This window comes from Hyaena hyaena, unplaced genomic scaffold (genome assembly GCF_003009895.1).
Source record: "Hyaena hyaena isolate Hyena2069 unplaced genomic scaffold, ASM300989v1 scaffold_495, whole genome shotgun sequence".
Classification (NCBI taxonomy): domain Eukaryota; kingdom Metazoa; phylum Chordata; class Mammalia; order Carnivora; family Hyaenidae; genus Hyaena; species Hyaena hyaena.
This window is the reverse complement of record NW_024081128.1, coordinates 1072183-1091568: the sequence shown is the minus strand read 5'-3', so window position 1 is coordinate 1091568 and position 19386 is coordinate 1072183. Positions and strand designations below refer to the sequence as shown.

Here is a 19386-nt window from a genome sequence, read left to right as displayed (position 1 = left end):
GGATCCCATTTAAACTCACAAAAAAAGTAAATTTATCTGGAAATAAATCTATCCAAGATGTACAAACAGTACGGAGAAAATTAAGCTGTACGAAAAAACAGTAATATTTAAAAATGATAAAGAAGTCGATTCTTCCATCAGTAAACTATAGATTTACTGAAACTCCAATCAAAATCCCTATACTTTTTTTTAAAACCCCTTCTTGGAAAAAGAACAAGGCATTTTGGTGAAAAGGGGGCGGAATCATGGTGGGATGACTTTCCTTACCAGCTATCAAGACTTACCTCGATGCCAGAATAATTAAGATGGTGGCCCTGGGGACATAGTTGCCCTTTCCCTGAAGGTTCCCTGAGAAAGCTACATACACATCAGAGGTGCGCAGTGCAGTGACTTGACATATGTATATTCTGTAAAATGATCACCGCAATCAAGTTAATGACTACATCTATCACCTCGAATATTTACTTTTTTGCTTTGTGGTGAGAATGCTTAAGACCTAGTAAAATACAGTATTATTATTCCCAGTCATCTTCCTACATATTTGAGCCTCAGAACTTACTCTTCTTAGTTATAATTACCGGTTCACACCTTAGACCAACACCCCCCTCTTCCCTCATTCCCTAGACTCTGGCAATCACCATTTTACTCACTGTTTCTAGGAGCTCAACGTTTGTTTTTTAATTAATGGCAGAATAACATTCCATTTTATGTATGCATGTGTGTATACACACACACACACGCACATGTACACACAGACACACACCATATTTTCTTTATCCATTCATACACTGACAGACACTTATCCATCACTTTCGTATTCTGGCTATTTTAACTATTGCCACAATGAACACAGGAGTATAAATATCTCAAGACATTCAGGTATATATCCAGAAGTGGGATTGCTAGATCATATGGTAATTCTAATTTTAATTTCTTGAGGAACCTCCAGACAACCTTCCACAATGGCTACACCAATTTACATTCCAACCAACAGTACAAAAGCGTTCTCTCTCCTCCACATGCTTGCTAACATCTACCTCTTGTTGATTTGATAATAGGCATCCTAACAGGTGACAGAACATTTCAATTGTGGCTTTGATTTCTATTTCCCTAATGATTACTGATGCTGAACAACTTTTCATATAATTGACAGTTACTTGCAGGTCTTCCTTGGGGAAATGTGTGCTCAGGTCCTTTACCCATTTTTAAACTGGATTACTTATTCTTTAGCCATTGGGTTGAATGAGTTCCTTATATATTCTGGATTTTAGCACCTTATCAAAATACATGGTTACAAATATTTCTGGCCATTCCAAAGGCTGCCTTTTCCTTTAGTTGTTTCCTTTGTTGTGCACAAGTTTTTATACTTGAAGTTGTTTGACTTGCTTATTTTTGCTTTTGATTTCTGCACTTTTACTGTCCTTTCTAAAAAATCATTGCTGAGACCAATATCAAAGAGCTTTATAGTGTCAGGTGTTAAATTTAAATCTTTAGGCATTTTGAGCTAGTTTCTGATGAGTGGTATTCGACAGGGATCCAGTTTTATTCTTTTGCATATAGATAACCAGCTTTTCCCAGCACCTTTATTGAGGAAACTATCTTTTCCTGGTGGTATGTTCTTGATGTCTTGTCAAAGATGAGGTAAATGTACATGTGTGGGTTAATTTCTAAATTCTATTCCTTTGATTTATGTGTTATGTTTTATGCCACTGCCACACTGTTTTGATTGCTATAGCTTTGTAATTTGAAATCAGGAAATACGATGCCTCCAGCTTTATAGTTCTTGCTTAAAATTGCTTTGCTATTCAGGTCTTCTGTGGTTCCACATGAATTTTGGATTATTTACCCCATTTCTTTGAAAAGTGCCATTGGAATTTTGATAGGGATTGCATTAATGTGTAGACTGCTTTGAGTAGTATGGGCAGTTGAACAATACTGATTCTTCCAATCCAAGACATATGATACCTTTCCATTTAGTTGTGTCTTCTTCAATTACTTTCATCAGTTTTCAGTACCCAGGTCTTTCACCTCCTTGGTTAAATTTACTCCTGAGTACTTTACTGTTTTTGAATTACTGTAAATGGAAGTGTTTTCTTAATTTCTCTTTCAAATAGTTCACTGTTGCTTACATACAGCAATAACACAGGGGCACTTGGGTGGCTTAGTCCATTGAGCATCAGACTTTGGCTCCGGCCATGATCTCATGGTTCATGAGTTCAAGCCCCACATTGGGCTCAATGCTGTCAGTCACAGCCAGCTTCGGATCCTCTGTGCCCCTCTCTCTCTCTGCCCCTCCCCTGCTCATGTGGTCTCTCAAAAATAAATAAAACATTTAACATAAAAAGAAATAATAATTTTTGTTGAATTTGTATCCTGCAGCTTTACTGAAGTATTAATATTAGTTGAACAGTATTTTGCTAGCAATCTTTTAGAGTTTTCTTTCATAATATCATACCATCTGAAAACAATTTTACTTTGGACGCATTTTCTTTCTTTTACTTACCTAATTGCTCTGGCTAGGGTTTCAGTACCATGTTCAGTGGGAGTGCTAAGCATGGGCACCCTTGCCTTTCTGATGTTAAGGAAAGCTTTTAGATTTTCATGACTCAGTATCATGTTAGCTGTGGGCCTGTCATATATGGCCTTTATTATGTTGAGGTGTATTTCTTCTATACCTAATTTGTTGAGAGTTTTTATAATAAAAATGTTGCATTCTGTCAATTCCCTTTATATTTTTGAGACAATCACATAACTTTTGTCTTTCATTCTGATAATGTGGTATATCACACTGACTGACTTGCATATATTGAAACCGTCCTTCATTCCAGAGATAAATCCCACTTGATTATGGTGTCTCATCCTTTTAATGTGCTGTTCAGTTTTTTAGTATTTTGTTGAGGATTTTTGCATGTATGTTCACAAGGAATGATGGTCTGTAATTTTCTTTTCCGGTAGTGTCCCTGCAGAGCTGTGTGGTATCAGGGTAATGCTGGCTTCATAAAGTGAGTTTGGAAGTGTTCCATCTTCAATTTTGGGAAAGAATTTCAGAAGGATCTGTATTAATTTTTCTTTGCTTGATAGAATTCACCAGTGAAGACATCTAGTCCTGGGATTTTCTTTATTGGGAAACTTAATTAACGATTCAGTCTCCTTACAGGTCTGTCCATCTATTCTATTTCTTCATGATTCAGTCTTGGCAGGTTGTCTGTTTCTAGGAATTTATCCATTTCTTCTAAGTTATCCAATTTGTTGGCCTATAATTGTTCATAGTAATCTCTTACGATCATTTGTATATTGTAACAATCAGGTATAATGTTTATGCTTTCATTTCTGATTTATATAATTGAATCTTTTTATCTTTGACTAGCCAAAAGATTTGTTAATCTCTTTTCAAAAGATCAGCTCTTGGTTGGTATTTTCTATTGTTTTTCTAGTCTCTATTTCTTTTTTTTTTTCTTTTTCTTTTTTTGTCTCTATTTCTGATCTGATCTTTGTGATTTCCTTCCTTCTGCTAACTTTGGGCTTTGTTTGCTCTTTTTCTATCTAGCTCCTTAAGGTGTAAATTAGGTTGTTTACCTGAGATACTTCTTTTTTTCTTAATGTAGGCATTTGTCACTATAAATTTCCCTTTTAAGACTACTTTTGCCGTATACTGTAAGTTCTGGTATGCTGTACCTCCATTTTTGTTAATTCCAAGATTTTCTTCCATTTCCCTTTCGATTTCTTCTCCAACTCGTTGGTTGTTCAAGAATTATGATGTTTAATTTTCACATATTTGTGCATCTTTCAGTTTTTGTCCTGTCGTTGACTTCTAGTTTGATACCACTGTGGTCAGAAAAGCTGTTTAATATCATTTTAATCTTCAATTTGTTAAGACTTGTTTTCTGGCCTTACAAGGTTATCTGCCCTGGAGAGTATTCTATGAGAGCTTGAGAAAAATGTGACTTTGATGTTGTATAAAATGGTCTATATATGTCTCACAGTACCTGTTATCACTCTGAAGCGTAGTATCAGTCCACCATTTCCTTATTTATGATCTGTCTAGATAATCTATCCACCGATAAAAGTGAGGTTTTGGGGTCTCTACTATTATGGCATTCCTGTCTGTTTCTGTCCTCAGATTTATAATATTTGCTTAATATATTTAGTGCTCTGATGCTGGGTACCTATGTCCTCACAATTGTTATATATCCTCTTGATGAACTGACCCTTTTATACCGTTATATAGTATCTTCTTTGTCCCTTGTTAGTTTTTTTTACTTAAAAGTCTGTATTGTCTGATACCACTATAGCTACCCTGTTCTCTTTGGGTTTCCATTTGCATGGAATATCTTTTTCCACCCCTTCACTCTGATCCTGTGTGTGTCTTTAAAGCTGACGTGTGTCCCTTGTAGGTAGCATATAGTTGGGTCTTTTTAAAAAAAATCCATTCACTTAACTCTGTTTTTTGACTGGAAGATTTAGTTCATCTACATGTCAAATAACAATTATTAGTAGTAAATGTGGACTTGCTAATGCCACCTTGTTAATTGCTTTCTGGCTTTCTGTATCTTCTTTGTTCTTTTCTTACTCTCTTGCTGTCTTCCTTTCTGATCGGAAGATATTCCAGGGTGATATGCTTTGATTCCCTTCTCTGTATCCTTTGTCTATCAGAGGTTTTTACTTTGTGGTTACCATGAAACTTACATATCTTATGCTTATAACAGTAAACTTTTAGTCAATAACAACTTTGCATATAAACTCTTCCCTCCACAACATTTTATTTTTGATGTTATAAGTTACATCTTTCTATATTGTATATCCAGTAACAAATTTTTGTAGCTAGTTTTAAAAAATACTCCTTTTAACTTTTATATTAGAGTTAAGTCTTTTATACTCCACTATTATATTAGAATATTCTGAGTTTAACTATATACTTACCAGTGAATTTTATACTTTGTCTTCATGTTACTATTTAGCATCCTTTGATTTCAGCTTGAAGAACTCCCTTTAACATTTCTTATAAGGCAGGTCTAGCGATGATGAACTCCCTCTGGTTTTATTCATCTGGGAAAATCTTTACCTAGTCTTCATTTCTGAAGGAGAGTGCTGCCACCTAAAGTATTCTTGGGTGGTGCTTTCATTTTGTTTTGTTTTGTTTTTCTTTCAGCACTCTGATCAAACATTATCAGCCCACTCTCTCCTGGCCTGCAGGGTTTCACCTGAAATATTTGCTGATAGCCTTAGGAGTGGTTCCCTCGTATCAGATGAATTTCTTTTCTCTTGCTGCTTTCAAAATTCTGTCTTTGATTTTTGACAGTTTGATTATAATATGTCTCAATAAAGTTCTCTTTGAGCTGAATTTATGGACTTATGAACTTCATATAAGTTCCCATTCTCTTCCCCAATTTGGGAAGTTTGCAGCCACTATCATTTAAAGAAACTATCTGCCCTTTTCTCTGTCTCTCTGTCTCTGTCTCTCTCTCTCAGAGGCTCCCAAAATGTGAACAGTTTCACTTGATGGTCCCCCATAATGCACACAGACTTCTTCCCTCTTTTTAACTTCTGTCTCTGTTGTATCTCTCCTTTTGTTCAAGTATTGTTTTCCTGATTTCCTTGAGTTGTCTGAGTTCTCTTAAGCTCACTGAGCTTCCTTAAAACAATTATTTTGAATTTGTTGACAGGCAGTTTGTAGATCTCTGTTTTTTGGGGGGGCCAGGTACTAGAAAATCATATTCCTATGGTAATGCTGTGTTTCCTTTATTTTGTGTATTCCTTGACATCTTGCATTGCTGCCTTCACATTGATAGGAGTTACCTCCTCCAGTCTTTACTGATGGACTCTGGGAGAGAGTTATCTTTACCTGGAATCTGATGTGGGATTCTAGGGTATTCTCTGACATTTTCTACTGATATGTCTTCTCCAGGCTTCTTGTTCCCTCTTGGAGGCTAACTCTTAAGATTATAAATTTTATCTCAATCCCACAAAGCTCTCCGGGTGCACGGAGACTCCCGTTTGTTTTCTCTAGGGTGCTACCCTGGGGCCTGGGCCTTCTCCCAATCCCGCAGTCATGTGGCTTTCTGCACCTGTGTGCTGGCCATTTACAATGGCTCGGCCTCACTGTCTACAGGAGTACATGCTAAAATCAGGCCATCGTGGGCGAGTGGAATAGGTCTGGGAGAGACATGAAGAGTGCTGGGGGTGCCTGTGGGCCAGCTGAGGGGCTCTGACGGTGAGAAGTCCCCAGCCACACGTGGGCAGCCTTCCCGAAGGGGGTCTACAAAGAGGTTAGTAGCGCCCCTTCAGGTGAGCCCTGGGGTAGTGTCCTCACAGCCTCTCCCAGCTCCTCAGTCTTGCCGATCACTTCAGCCATGGAGGTGACAGGGGACAGAAGTGGTTTCTCGGGCTGTGTCCCGCATGGCTGGAAAAGGCACGTCCCGTGGGTGAAACGGCAGGCTTCCGGGGTCTCGTGCCGTCTCGAGAGGGGTGGTGGTGAAAGCAAAGTGAAACATTTCTCTTCCTCTCATCAACGCATCCACTCCCAGTTTGGTTTCCCCAGTGGTGTGCTGGGACCTCTCCGGCGGACTCCAGACGCCTACAAAGGAACGCCTATCTGGGGGTGTGGACCAAAGTCAACATTCTGTGAGGGGTGAGGGGATGGCGGGGGAGAGCCCCTATTCTATCGCCCTGCAGCCATCACCTTGAAGGATCATAGCTCTGGGGCCCACATACGTACTGACCACACAACGTCAGACTACATCAGATAAATGAAGGTAAGTGTAACACCAAGCAAACTCCACAGAAGAAACTTCAAACAGCAACAAACGTGACTCCCAGAAAGTACAAGGTAGTTTCCGGGTCTGGAGCATGAGAGTTTACAAAACTTGTGGTGCCCAGTCTGGGGAGCAACTTTCGGGCCTTGTGATGAAGATTTCTGCCCAGGGCTCAGATCTGCTTCTCCAGGTCCCTTCGTGTGAGTGCGACCTAACAAAGTGTAGGACTGCATTTTCCTGAGAGTCAGGTTAGGAAGAAACAAATGGAGGCAAGAGAACAGGAACAGGATCGGCAGCGCAGTGTCCTTTGTCAGCTCTTGCACAACCGCGATTTGTGACCTGTCGCTACCACTGCACGCCTACACACGGAATAAATCCACCATACAACATTGAAAACGGCCTTACAAACCATTGGTAAGATCCAACCAGAAAGTTCATCTCGATTCTTTTCCACGTTTCACCAGCCAGGAGGTCCTGGAAATTCTACCCCCGATTCTAAATACATGAAACTATGAATACCAAGCAAATCTTCGCTTAGGCTGCCATCTGTCTCTTACCTGGAATTCTAAAATAGCCTTCAATTGCTCTTGCCTCCTATAGTGTGTTCATGGATTCATAGGTTCATTCAACAGCTATTAATGACCACATATTCTGAACCGTTAGGAGTCCTGGGATATAACCATGAACAAAAGGGACAAAAATCACTGCCTTTATGGAGCTGCCCCCTGGCAACCCAGCAAACTGCCATCTTCCTAAATCAGATTACTGTCAGTCCCTGCTTAAAACCTGCCTGTGGTTTCTCATTACACAGAGATCAAATCCAGGCTCCCTACCATCATCTAAAGTAAGGCCTGGATGATCTGGCCCCAGCAACCTCTCTCTATTTGCATCCTTATTTATACTACACTCCAGACTTGTCCTTTCTGCTCCCTTGGCTTCAGGGCCTTTGTATTTTGTACTAGAAAGTTATGTTCCTTTGGCAATGTTGTGTTTCCTTAACTTTTCCTCTTCTGCTCATACACACTTTTCTTAATCTCTGCAGATTTTCCCCAACTCTCTGCAGGATGATCTGTTTCTTTTCCTTCAGATCTCAGTTCAAATGACAGTCCCTCACAGTGGCCTGCCCTGGTTATCATGGCCAAAGGAGAAGCCCCCACTCAGTCTTCTGACATGGTCTTATTTTTCCTTCTTCAAAATCCTTACCGGTATCTGAAATCAATTTATTTGATCACATGTGTACTCTCTATCCTGAGCTACCAGAACAGAAGTTTTATGAGTTGAAGGACACAATTTCCTTCATTACTATAGCCTGTCTCACTGCCTAAACCAGTCCTTGGCACATTAGGCCTTAAATAAGTACTTCTGAATTGACAATATTATTCTTTGCCAATATACTTACATTTCTTCCCCATAACCCTTTCCATTCAATCTACTCTTCCTCCCTCATTGCTACTGCCTATCTGTCTCAGTACTCAATAGGAATTGAAGAATAGGAAATCAAGACTCCAAAACACAATTAAAGCTATTCATATGAAAGTTCAGTTGCTTTGGGGTTGCAGAGGATTTTGGTTAATGCCATAAGAAGTACCAATTATTGCATTCTTCTATAAATCATTATATCCTAAAATGTTTTTATATACAGTGCCTTACAACGTGCCTCTCACCTAGTAGGCATTCAAAAACTATTTTCTAGATGGATAAACAGGGCTCTACTTGTCTTCTTCCACCTCTTCAGAAGCTTTTTATCATTAATATCATTTTTCAGATATGTATCTATAAATAATTAAGCATGCTCTAGTGTCTGTCTCACATCTTAAAAACAATACAAAAAAAGAAAATCCATAGAAACTTCTCTTAGTCCCATAGAGAACCCCAGGCAAGCTCTTGAGAAGTCCAATTTCTTGAAAGCCCTGTCTTTACTCTCTCCATTTTTTTAAATCTCCCAACTTTTTCAGGTTTGCTTCCTTTCCATCAAGCCACCAAGCAAGTTCTCACAAAGTTCACGAGTGACCATTCACCACACAGAACTATTATTAAGAGTATGTGTTCCGTCACTGCCAGCTCCTCAGTCTGTTGGGAGTGTGACTTTATCTAGGCCAGTCCCCTAATCTTTCTGAGCTGCTAAAAGTGAATGATAAACACATCCCCCTACAGAGTTCTTTGGATGAATCAATGAAACAGAATAGGTAAAACAAACAAACAGAGTATAGGGCTTAACACAGAGTAAGCATTTAAGAAAAGCTGGATGTTATTAATCTTATTAAATGATTGTTTTCAATCTGTGTTATCCTTGGCTGCAGGCCCTTGACCCTCCCCTTTCACAATATATTCTTTCCATAAGCAATCCTGTCCACAACGGGTTTCAATTATTATCCTAACACTGATGACTCACAAATTCCTATTTCCCAATCCAGACGGGTCTTGGGAGCTTCAGACCAATATATTCAACTACCGCCCTAACCTGTCTCCTCGGCCATATCGAAGGCAACTCTAACTTCACAAGTCAAAGATGGCACTCATCATCTGCCCCCTTTGACTCGTCATCACCCACTCCTCAATACCAGTGGTCAAAATCTGATATAATGGGGTCATTTTTGTTACATCCTTAGAAATTCTCTCATTCCCTCCCTTCCAATTCTATCTTCCCCATAACCATAAGCTCAATTTAAAATGTGTCATCTCTCACTTGAAAAAACCTCCTACCTGACTTACCCCTCCAAACTATTCTCCAAGCATCTACCCTGAGCTCTTCTGACCCTTCAAAGCAGGAGACGTTAGTTAAGAGGACACTGTAGTTATATCTCCTATATTGCCTTATAGACAGAATTAAACAGACCTGAGATGATTCTCAAGCCATTAAGCCAATCTCTGAGAGGCTAAAAGGATTTTCTAGCTGTGTAATGTTTGCTAAATTCGTTACTCTCGCCAAGCCTCAGTTTCTTTATCTGCAGAATGGAGGCAAAAGTTCTTAACTTCCTACATTGTTGTCAAGAGTAAATTAATGACGGCAATAAAAAGCTTAATTCAGTGCTTGCCACTTACAGAGGACTAAATAAACGTTAGCGAATAAACCAAGTGGAGTATATCTTTCCTATTAGACGCATTCTGGGCCTCATCTCTTGCACAGCCTATTTTAACATACTTCTAACTGGTCTCACTCACCTCCAAATGCCTGCAGCCCAAACTAAGTATGGCATATTGCAGGCTTCAAGAAAAGTCAGGTAAGTCTGGCCCTTTTTAATACTTTAGGACTGAACTAAAGATCAGGTCCAAACCTCTTTGAGCATGGCACATGAATACCTTCCTAATTTCTTCCACAGTGATTTCCCCATGTGCATCAGATTCAGACTCCTCAGGTTACTGGAATTTACTATACTACCATTCTACTGGGCCAGCTCCTTTCAACTTGGTTTTATTCTGTCTGCAGTGCTTATGTCCATGCTAATTATCAAATTTACTAGTTATCTAGATTTTACAGAAGAGGAGCTGTAGCTCAAAGACATGAAATGACTGGCCAGGATCACACAGGCACGTGACTGGGTAATATATCAAGGCAAGCGCTCTAAGCACTATATTAAACTTCGCAAACTCTTCTAATGAGTACTGCTGTTGAGAGAAGGGTTTAACTCCCATCCTCAAAATCAAGGAAGCACAGGCCCAAGACTCCTACCAGCTTGGAGCACCATGCTTGATCTTCAAATAAAATGAATCACTGTCAAAAACTTTGAGCAAGTGGGGGCACCTGGGTGGCTCAGTCAGTTGAGCGTCCGACTTCACCTCAGGTCATGATCTCACGGTTCATGAGTTCAAGCCCCGTGTTGGCTCTGTGCTGTCAGTACCCAGTCCGCTTCAGGTCCTCTATCCCCCTCTCTCTCTGCCCCTCCTCAGCTCATGTTCTCTCTCTCAAAAATAAATAAAACATTAAAAAACAAAACAAAACAAAACCAAAAAAACGTTTAACAAGTCAAGTTGAGGACAGGAGACTTTTAGATACAGAGTTCCCCGCAAACTGAATTGAAGCCATCCATTTGAGTGTGTCTATTCTGTAGCTATGAATCCACTCCAAAAAGCCATCTCCAGCCTTCCTTTTCATCATTATCCAGAAGAATATGACGAAAGTACCACACAAATGGCTCCAGTTACTACTGTTTTCACATAAAATCCAGCAGAGCCCATGTGTTTAAGAAGAGAAGAGAAGGTTGCCCTGAGGCCTCTCCCAAGATCCCTAAGGTAAGAATGGCTGAACGCCAAAGGAAATCCAGGGATCCCAGGCCAAACCTGAGTTTTCTTAGGACAACATTCACTTCTCTAGGGTAGGGTTGTAGAAACCAACTGCAAAATGAGGTTGCCTCATTCTTTGTTGGGGAGAGCTGTCCTGTGCATTGTGAGAGGTCTACTGTCCACCTACTGGACAGTAAATGCCGGTAGCATTCTACCTCCATCTGTGATAACCAAAAATCTCCAGACTGTGCCCCTTGAGGGCAAAACTATCCCTCCTCCCATGAGTATCCTAGAGTGACACCTGGTCTATATCTGTGTACTGAAGAATAAACATGAGGGAGGAAAGCTCAAGCCTCTGACTCTAGAAGGAAAACTGGTAAAAAAAAAAAAAAAAAAGAGACTTCCCTCTATTTGCACAGGGCAACGGGATAGAAGAAGAAAGGGTCTGTGTATGATCACTGCTAATTTTCCGCAAGGAGGTAAACCGAGTGGGCTCGGACTTTAAATCATTACCAAAAAAATCCAGGTGAGGCTTCAAAAACAGCTAGACATTTAGGACTGTACTCTGGCTGCTGGGGGACGAAGAGGGGGGGAAAAGGAACCCAGAAGTCTCTACTTCAATGACTATAGCATTTGGCCTCTAGTCTTAAGAACACAGTGACAAAAGGCCGCAAAAGGCCGTTCAAGACGCCACGATCCTTAACATTGTATAAGTAAGCGTGAGCTCCTCTAGGCCAGCAAAGTCCACGATAAAGGTGTGCGTGGAAATATCCAGTCACGAGAAAGCAAAAAGTGATTTTACATAAAGGCAGAGCCTCCGACATCTGCAATTCTGAAAGCTGAGCTTTTGTGTTTAATAAAACGCAGCTCACCACTTGGCGGGCATGCCCTTCCCGTTTGCTAAAAAGCGAGAAAACAAATGCAGAGTCCTGTGCAAGTTCACCAAAGCCAAAGGTCTGGTTCACATGTGAACACACATGCGCACACAGATACACGTTTTGGGTACTGAAGAATATTTGTGTCTTTACCTTTAAAAAAAAAAACAAATTTCAACTCTGTTTGATAAATTTTGCTATTATGGCTTTGAATCTCCTTCAATTTTATGTTTTCCCTAGGAAATGACATGGTAAGGTTTAAGCAGCCTCCTAGAGATCTAGCTAAAAGGAAGAATTAGGCAGTTCAAAGAAATGGTTGAGTGCCGTGAGCCTCACATTCCCATCTGCAAACTGGGCATAAATGAAATTTACTTCCTAACATTGTCATAAGGATCCAAGAAGCTGCGGGTGCCATTATCTGGGTGCCTAAAATAAATCCAAGAAACGGTTCCCATTTCTACTGATGGAACTCTCCCACATCAACTGCTACGAAATGCCTCTGTTACTTCCACAAACCCTTAGAGAGAAAACTGTCTTCTGGAGAAAAGGTATTTTACCAGCACATCTTCCATCTATGCAAACACGAGATAAGTATTATTTGTGATGATAAAGCAAGGCAGGACAAAAGAAAAATAAATGTTGTGTCCCTTGTTTGAGAATTCTCGTGGCAAAAACATCTGGTAGCCAGCAGCTCACGAAATGAAGCCAATGCTCCTTCCCCCTGAAAAAAAATTTTTTTAGAGGAAAGGGGGAAAAGAAGACAGTAAGAAAAAATGACAGATGGAAAGAGGAAAAATGATACGATAGACTGGAGGAAGGGTTCCACAAAACAAGTAATTCTACAGTGACAATACTCTTCCAAGAACAACAGTAAAAGGTCAGATACTTTCCAAAGAAGCGGGGGCTTAGATTTCACTGTTTACCTAATTAATAGAATTCCACTGGAAACAATTTTTCTTCCCGGTAGCCAAAATCTACTGGTGGGTGACTTAACACACACTCTTACAAAGTACTGCTAGGCGAGGTTAGGCGCGTCCTCTGGAATTCTGATACATTTTCAAAAGCGTTATTCATTCAACTGTGGCTCCACTAAAATGATGAATTCCTCAAGTATTAACAACAAATCCGAAATTCTGGATTTACCTACGATGTCAATTCCTTCCCCAGAAACGTACCTAAATAAAAGGCAAGTGGTTTTCAATTCTTAGTGTCTGTGGAAAATACAGGAGGGAGGGGAGGCGGGCAGCTGAAATGAAGGTGCTTGGGAAATATACTTCCCGACACTTCTTTGAAGAGCTCCCCAAATACATGCCGTTAAGAGGGTCCCGATCACTCTGCAGCCCAAGAAAAGCTCAAGTGTACGTCCCGCACGGCCCCGCTCGCTAACAGGTCTACACTTCTTGGTCGTCGACTAGGTCCTGGTAGGTCGGGCAGAAAACGTGTATTCTGTAAAACAGCCCTTCCAGCAAGCACATGAAGAAAGGCAGAGGTCCAACGCCTTCGTCTTACAGAAGGGCCTGCAGATGGGAAGGAAGTTAACTTCCACCGCCGTTCAAGGCCCACCCAGCACCAAGGGCTTCTGACCGCAGGCACCTAGCGCTCGCACACACCTGGGGACGGGTCAGAAGGACCAGGGATCTGATTACCCGCAAACTCGCCCAGCCCCCGGGTCAACTGTGCGTACGACCTTGAGCACCTGCACTTCCGCGTCCCGATGTCCACGTCGGCCACATGGGAGCCAGGGCCCCACGACCTAGAGCTGTCGGAGGCGCCGGGGCGCTGGGACGGGGTCCGAGGCGCCCCCACCCCGGCGCGCGCGGCACCCACCTGCACGTTCGGGAAGGCGGTCTTGAGCAAGTAGAACATCTTGCGGTTGGACAGCACGTCCCCGCTGGTCATCTTGTCCTCGGCCCCCTCGCGCGTCTTCCCCTTGGACTTCTCGTGGAGGACGTTGCTCTCGCGCACCCGCCTCACCTCGTCGCCGCCGCGCACGGCCGCCAGCACCGACACGGCCAGCATCTCGCGCAGGTCCACGGTGCCGCCGTCGGCCGCGGCCGCGGGCCCCGCCGCCCCGCCGCCGCCCGGCTCGCCGCCCAGGCCGAAGAGGCTGAAGCGGCCGGCCAGGAAGCCCGAGTACAGGTGGTAGAGCACGCCGAGCCCCAGCAGGCAGAACACGGCCACCCCCAGCGGGGACAGGCGGATGCCCATCGGGGCCATGGCGCGGGAGGCCGGGGCTCGGGGCGGCGGCCCTCACAGGCCTCCCCGCGCCCGCCGCCGCCGCCGCCGCCTCGCTCCGGGGCCGGGCGCCGCGCGGCTCACACCGGCGTCCGCTCGCCGGCGCCCGCGCGCCCCATCGCCCCCTCCCGGGAAAGGCCGAGCCGCGCCGAGAAGGCCTCCGGCGCCGAGCCGCGCGCCCAGCCGCCCAGGGCAACGCGGTCCCCGCTGCTCCGCCGGCCCGCGGGTCCCACTTCCACGTTAGCCAACGGCTGCGAGGTGAAAGGGGAGCGTGGGTGTGTATCCGGGTTACGCGAGGGGGCGGGGCGGGGGCGGGGCCACCGACACCCCGCCCCCGGGGCGGGGTGATGCCGGGGGGCGGGGCCCCGGGCTGCGGGCTCCACACACATCCTCCTGGTGCGGGGATGCAGCGGCGGGTGGGTTTGCAAATCACGCTCGGGGCGGGGGCGGGGGCGGGGGCGGGGGCGGGGGCGGGGGGGGGCGGGGGCGGGGGCGGGGGGGGGCGGGGGGGGACGGAGCTGTTTCCCGCGCAGGGGGCTGCTGAGTGCCTTGTGCACACTTAAACTCAGTCTCTCTGAACGACGGCGTATGGTTGACATCAAGTCTAGCCTTTATTTTACAGCCTAGACTTGCCATCGCCGAAGACTGGGGAACGAGGGAAAGAAATTACAAGCCATTTTCAGAGAGATCTGTATGGGGTTTTTTTGGCTTGTTTGTTTTTGTCTTTCTCCAGCGCTTGTGTAGACAGAGCCTGTATCTTTAAATCGCTTCTCCGCGTTGGGAGAGGTGAGCAGCGACCCACGCTGGAGAATTTGACTCGGCTCTTTATTCTTTGGTCTCTCTGCGATGATCTCAACGCGTCTGCGTTTACATCTGTATGTTTATATGGATTTTTCCCTGTACCTCCATCTGCCGGAACAAACCATCCTCTATGCAGCTGAAAAATATGCCTTGATTCTGGACTTTCATAATGGAAGAAACGCTCCTGGTTTCTTACACTTCCTGGGATACATTACACATACCTTCCTCCCAGAGGTTGAGAAGGAAGAGGAACCATCTGAAAAAGCCTACTTGGTACAAAGGTTGTTACACGTTGGCCGGTCAATCTGGAATGTGTAATCTTTGAGTCAACACAGGCCCTCCAAATGTATTTCCAGAAGTCTTTAAATGAAATAGTTGCCTTCTATGCCACTTACCTTAACAGTAATAGTGAATACTGTACTGACTAAATTTTAAAATTATGATAAGCATTAATAAGTGTATTTTCCATCTCACAAGTGAATGTTAAGATGTGCAGTATCATTCTCCAGTGTTAGACTATTTATATAAAATCAACGTAAAATGCAGCCTGTTTTACAGTTCATAGCCAAAGTCATTGGTTTTAAATGGGCCTTAATAAACACTAACGACCTTAAATACTGCAGGGATATGGATTCTGAACACCCTTTGTTAGGCAAGTCAGCAGAGATAGGCTGACCTACCACTTCCCTGGGGTTCAGGACATCTGTAGAATTTGCGTATGGTTATATGGATACGATAAACAAAGACTATGGATTGCTCGGTTTCCCTGCCAGCAATCTGTAACTAGCTTAAAAATAATCACAGCGCAAACTCAAGTACAAATACAGATCAATTAAAGAACAGTCTCTGAGTGTTGGCAGCACCAGGTCTTAAAGATCTGGCACCGTTCTCGTCAGCTTTTGGGAACAAATTCACAATCAAGCAAAGCTGCTCTCAAAAGAAAGCTGAAGGTGAAGGTCACAGGGTAATTGGGGCTACCGCATCCAGAGGTCAACATAAAGATCTGGCGTGAACTACAAAGGCTTAAGCTCAACAGAAACGCCTCAAGCTATGCTATGAGATCAACAAAAGGTTTGAGTTGGGGAGTAGTTATGAAAGTATTAAAAGAATCAATGGAAAGTATAGATGAGGTTTGTAAAAATAAACTGAATCATATTTTCCAAGGGTATTAGAAAGGACTAGCGGGCCCCATTCACTGTGGCACTTTGCAAAGCACCTGTGGCAATCTAACAGAGCACCAATGGGACACCCAGAGAGATACTTAAAGCTCTGGAGCATTTATACTTCCGGGAAGAGATTAAAGAAGTTGCCCTGGAAACAATGAATGAGGTTAAAGGTCACAGTTCCAAAGAGGGTCCTAGTAACCAGCTGACAATAGATAATACTTTATAGATACTGATAAAATATAACATGTAATCATCAAGAGAAACTTTGTGATGAAGAAAAAAGTTTAATTAATTGCATGTGGGACAGTGATGTTGCCTTAGAACCTTCATAGGGATATGATTGCCAGAAACTTGCTTTTTCAGTAACAAGTTGTTAGAGGCTGTAAAGAATAAACACTTACCAATGAAAATTATACGAAAGTAAATGTAAATTAATAGGTTTGTGGGGGTGTCTGGGTGACTCACTTGGCTGAACATCCAACTCGATTTTCGGTTCAGGTCATGGTCTGGTCCTAGGGTCATGGGACCAGCCCTGCCCCTTCCTCCGCATTGGGCTCCTTGCTGCCTATGGAGCCTGCTTGGAATTTTCTTTCTCCCTCTGCCCCTCTCCACGCTTGCATGCTCTCTCTCTCACTCTCTAAAGTTAATCAAGAAATTAAAAAAATAATAATAGGTTTGTGAACTAGGCAAACTGGACTTTCAAAAATAACCTTTTTTTTCTAGGTGTTGAAGATGAGGCGTGCCTATGTTCTGTATAAATACTAATAGCAACAAGCATTGATTGGCACACAGTAGAAACTTCTTTAACCACTTTGCACTTAACTGGCTCTGCAGTCACCTGTTTTCCACCATCAGCAGGTTTACACATAATAAATTCTGCCTTCTGGGGCACTGCCCACTTGCACTCCCATATCTAAGCAAAGATATCATAAATATCTACTCAGAAACTTTACTTTAAAAAAAACTAGTTTTAATGAAATTTTGTCTTTTGTGTAAAGTGTTTTTAAAAATCTTAAATGTAACAAATATATTAAGGACCCAACATTAATTTTGTCTGTCCAGAACATTGTTTCACAGGCATACAAGGCAGATGAAATAAATATTTGCTTTGGAGCTGTTAAGATGTCAAATATTTGGTAATTTATGTGTGTGCTCTTTATTAAATCCAATGCTTGGCAAAGCATCAATTCAGTTTGTAATACGAGTTTCCCCACACTGTGTTTTATTCTCTAAGTGGTCCAAACTCATAATACACATTTTGCCCACTATCTACCTGAAACCTAAAGTAAAATTTACCTTCTTAAAACTCCATTTAGTCAAAAAAAAAAAAAGAAAAAAAAAGGCCCACATGAAAAAGTATCTAAAATTTTCTAGTCTCCAAAATAGAATTTGTTTTTTTTTTAATATTTTATTTATTTATTTCTAGGAGAGAGAGAGAGAGACAGCATGAGCAGGGGAGGGTCAGAGAGAGAGGGAGACACAGACTCCGAAACAGGCTCCAGGCCCGGAGCTGGCAGTCAGCACAGAGCCCGACGCGGGGCTCGAACCCACGAACCGCGAGATCATGACCTAAGCGAAAGTTGATGCTTAACCGGCTAAGCCACCCAGGCGCCCCCAAAATAGCATTTGAATGTGTTTATCAATCATGATTAGAATACAGAGTCAATATGGCATTGTATTTATGATTTATACTAGAAGAATCCCAACATAAGACATGTTGCTATCGCAGTGTTTGGGGTATAATGCAAGCCAAGTGATATCACCCTGAATGTAAGGATTCAGTATATTTAATAACATCTTAGCCAATGTGTCTCAAACTTACTTTTTTCAAAAGGTGAAAAAATGTTTTTACATGTAGATAGAACAAAGGAAAATTTTCCTTAAACAATGCTCATTCTGCTACAGGAAACATTCTTTTATGTGTGTGAACCCTCTATATTGATTTCATGATTCTACTAAAGAGTGACTGTTTGGAGTCAGTTGTCTGTAAGTCTCTGTTTCTGCTTGTCTTTCCAGCAAAAGCACTGACTGTTTTCAAGACTGCTGGCCTTTCCAGGACGTTTGTACAGCAAACAGCCTTGAAAGACGGAGAAAGATCTTCCCCCAGAGAAAGGACACGTTTGTTTCTTGCACATTAAAATAAAGAGAGTGGCAGGCAGGCTTAGTGCCAATTATAGATGTCTCAAGGTTCCTAAGCTCAAAGTTCCACTCCTCTGGACCCTCTGAACGTTACTCTGTGGGAAGTAAGGCTTGAGAAACAAGTGCAGCACTGAGTCTGAACGCCCTCCCTTTCTCTCTTTATGAATGTGTTGAATCACCTTAGATTTGCATCTGATCTGATTCAGATTGCATTTTTCAATGTTTCTCACTTCTTCCATGCCTCTGCATGATACCACTTAATTTTAAATAGTCTACAATTTCTGATTTATGAATCGCTAATTACCATGAACCATCCCAAGAAACGAATCCTCAGGTTTTCTCACTCTTCACGTTTCTGAAGCCTGGAGGTCACAGTCTCCAGGAGGCTTCCCTGATGTAAGAATGGACGCCACGTTCTTTGTATGTGTTCCCGTACCCAACAGCACGGCCTCTGTCACTGCATGGTCCAATCCTCTCGTCACTGCCTGATTACATGGCTTCCTCCTCTACTCAACTGTGAGCTCCCGGGGGGCAAGATCCCACAGCTCATTCGGGGTTGGTATCCCAGACCCCAAAATACTCGATGCCTGCCCAACAAATGGCTTCTAATGCATTTTGTTCACCACACTACATTCGCACCACCATTGTCCTTCTCCACATGCGTCACTTAGCTTTGTTCATTACTCCTTATCTCTTCCTATTCCCATAGGGTGACAATGTCTCAGACACAAAATGTTACTAAAATCTAACCAAAAGTTAATAGGAGGAGAGGTAGGAGAGTTTTCTACATTTCATTTCAATGGAACATCTCTTTGTCCTTAAGCTCGGACTGCTCTGTTTTTAGCCCCAGACAGATGTCAATTACAGAGCCTTCCGTTTGGAAACACGGAGCAGACTTGGTCTCTGATGTACTAGAGCAAGTCAACAATGACGACGAATTCCGTTGCAAATCAGTGGCAAAAGATAGACAGATTTTAACTATTCCTGATGCTTCAGCATGCCAGTTAGGAAATGACCAGCAAAATGCCATTCCTGTAGATTAAGAAAAAAATAACTAGGTATTTATGTGACCATGTGGTTTTTAGGCTGCTCACGTCCCTCTTCATATTTAAGAAAGGGACCAAGTATGCCAGGGGCCGGGTTAGGAGGAGGGGGTTGGTTGCAAGAAACCTTTGAGAGAATGTCTAAGGTAACAGA

At 42.7% G+C, this 19386-nt stretch overlaps 1 protein-coding gene across 1 annotated transcript in view; it reads right to left on the bottom strand.

Annotated features, from left to right (window-relative positions):
* The window catches only part of BPNT2 (3'(2'), 5'-bisphosphate nucleotidase 2), a 28072-nt gene extending 13916 nt beyond the window's left edge, over positions 1-14156 (bottom strand). Inside the window, exon 1 of the mRNA XM_039254611.1 lies at positions 13676-14156. Coding sequence (XP_039110542.1) covers positions 13676-14065 — 390 coding nt within the window. The 5' untranslated portion in view covers positions 14066-14156. The remainder of the gene's footprint in view (positions 1-13675) is intronic.
* Positions 14157-19386: the final 5230 nt, after the last annotated feature.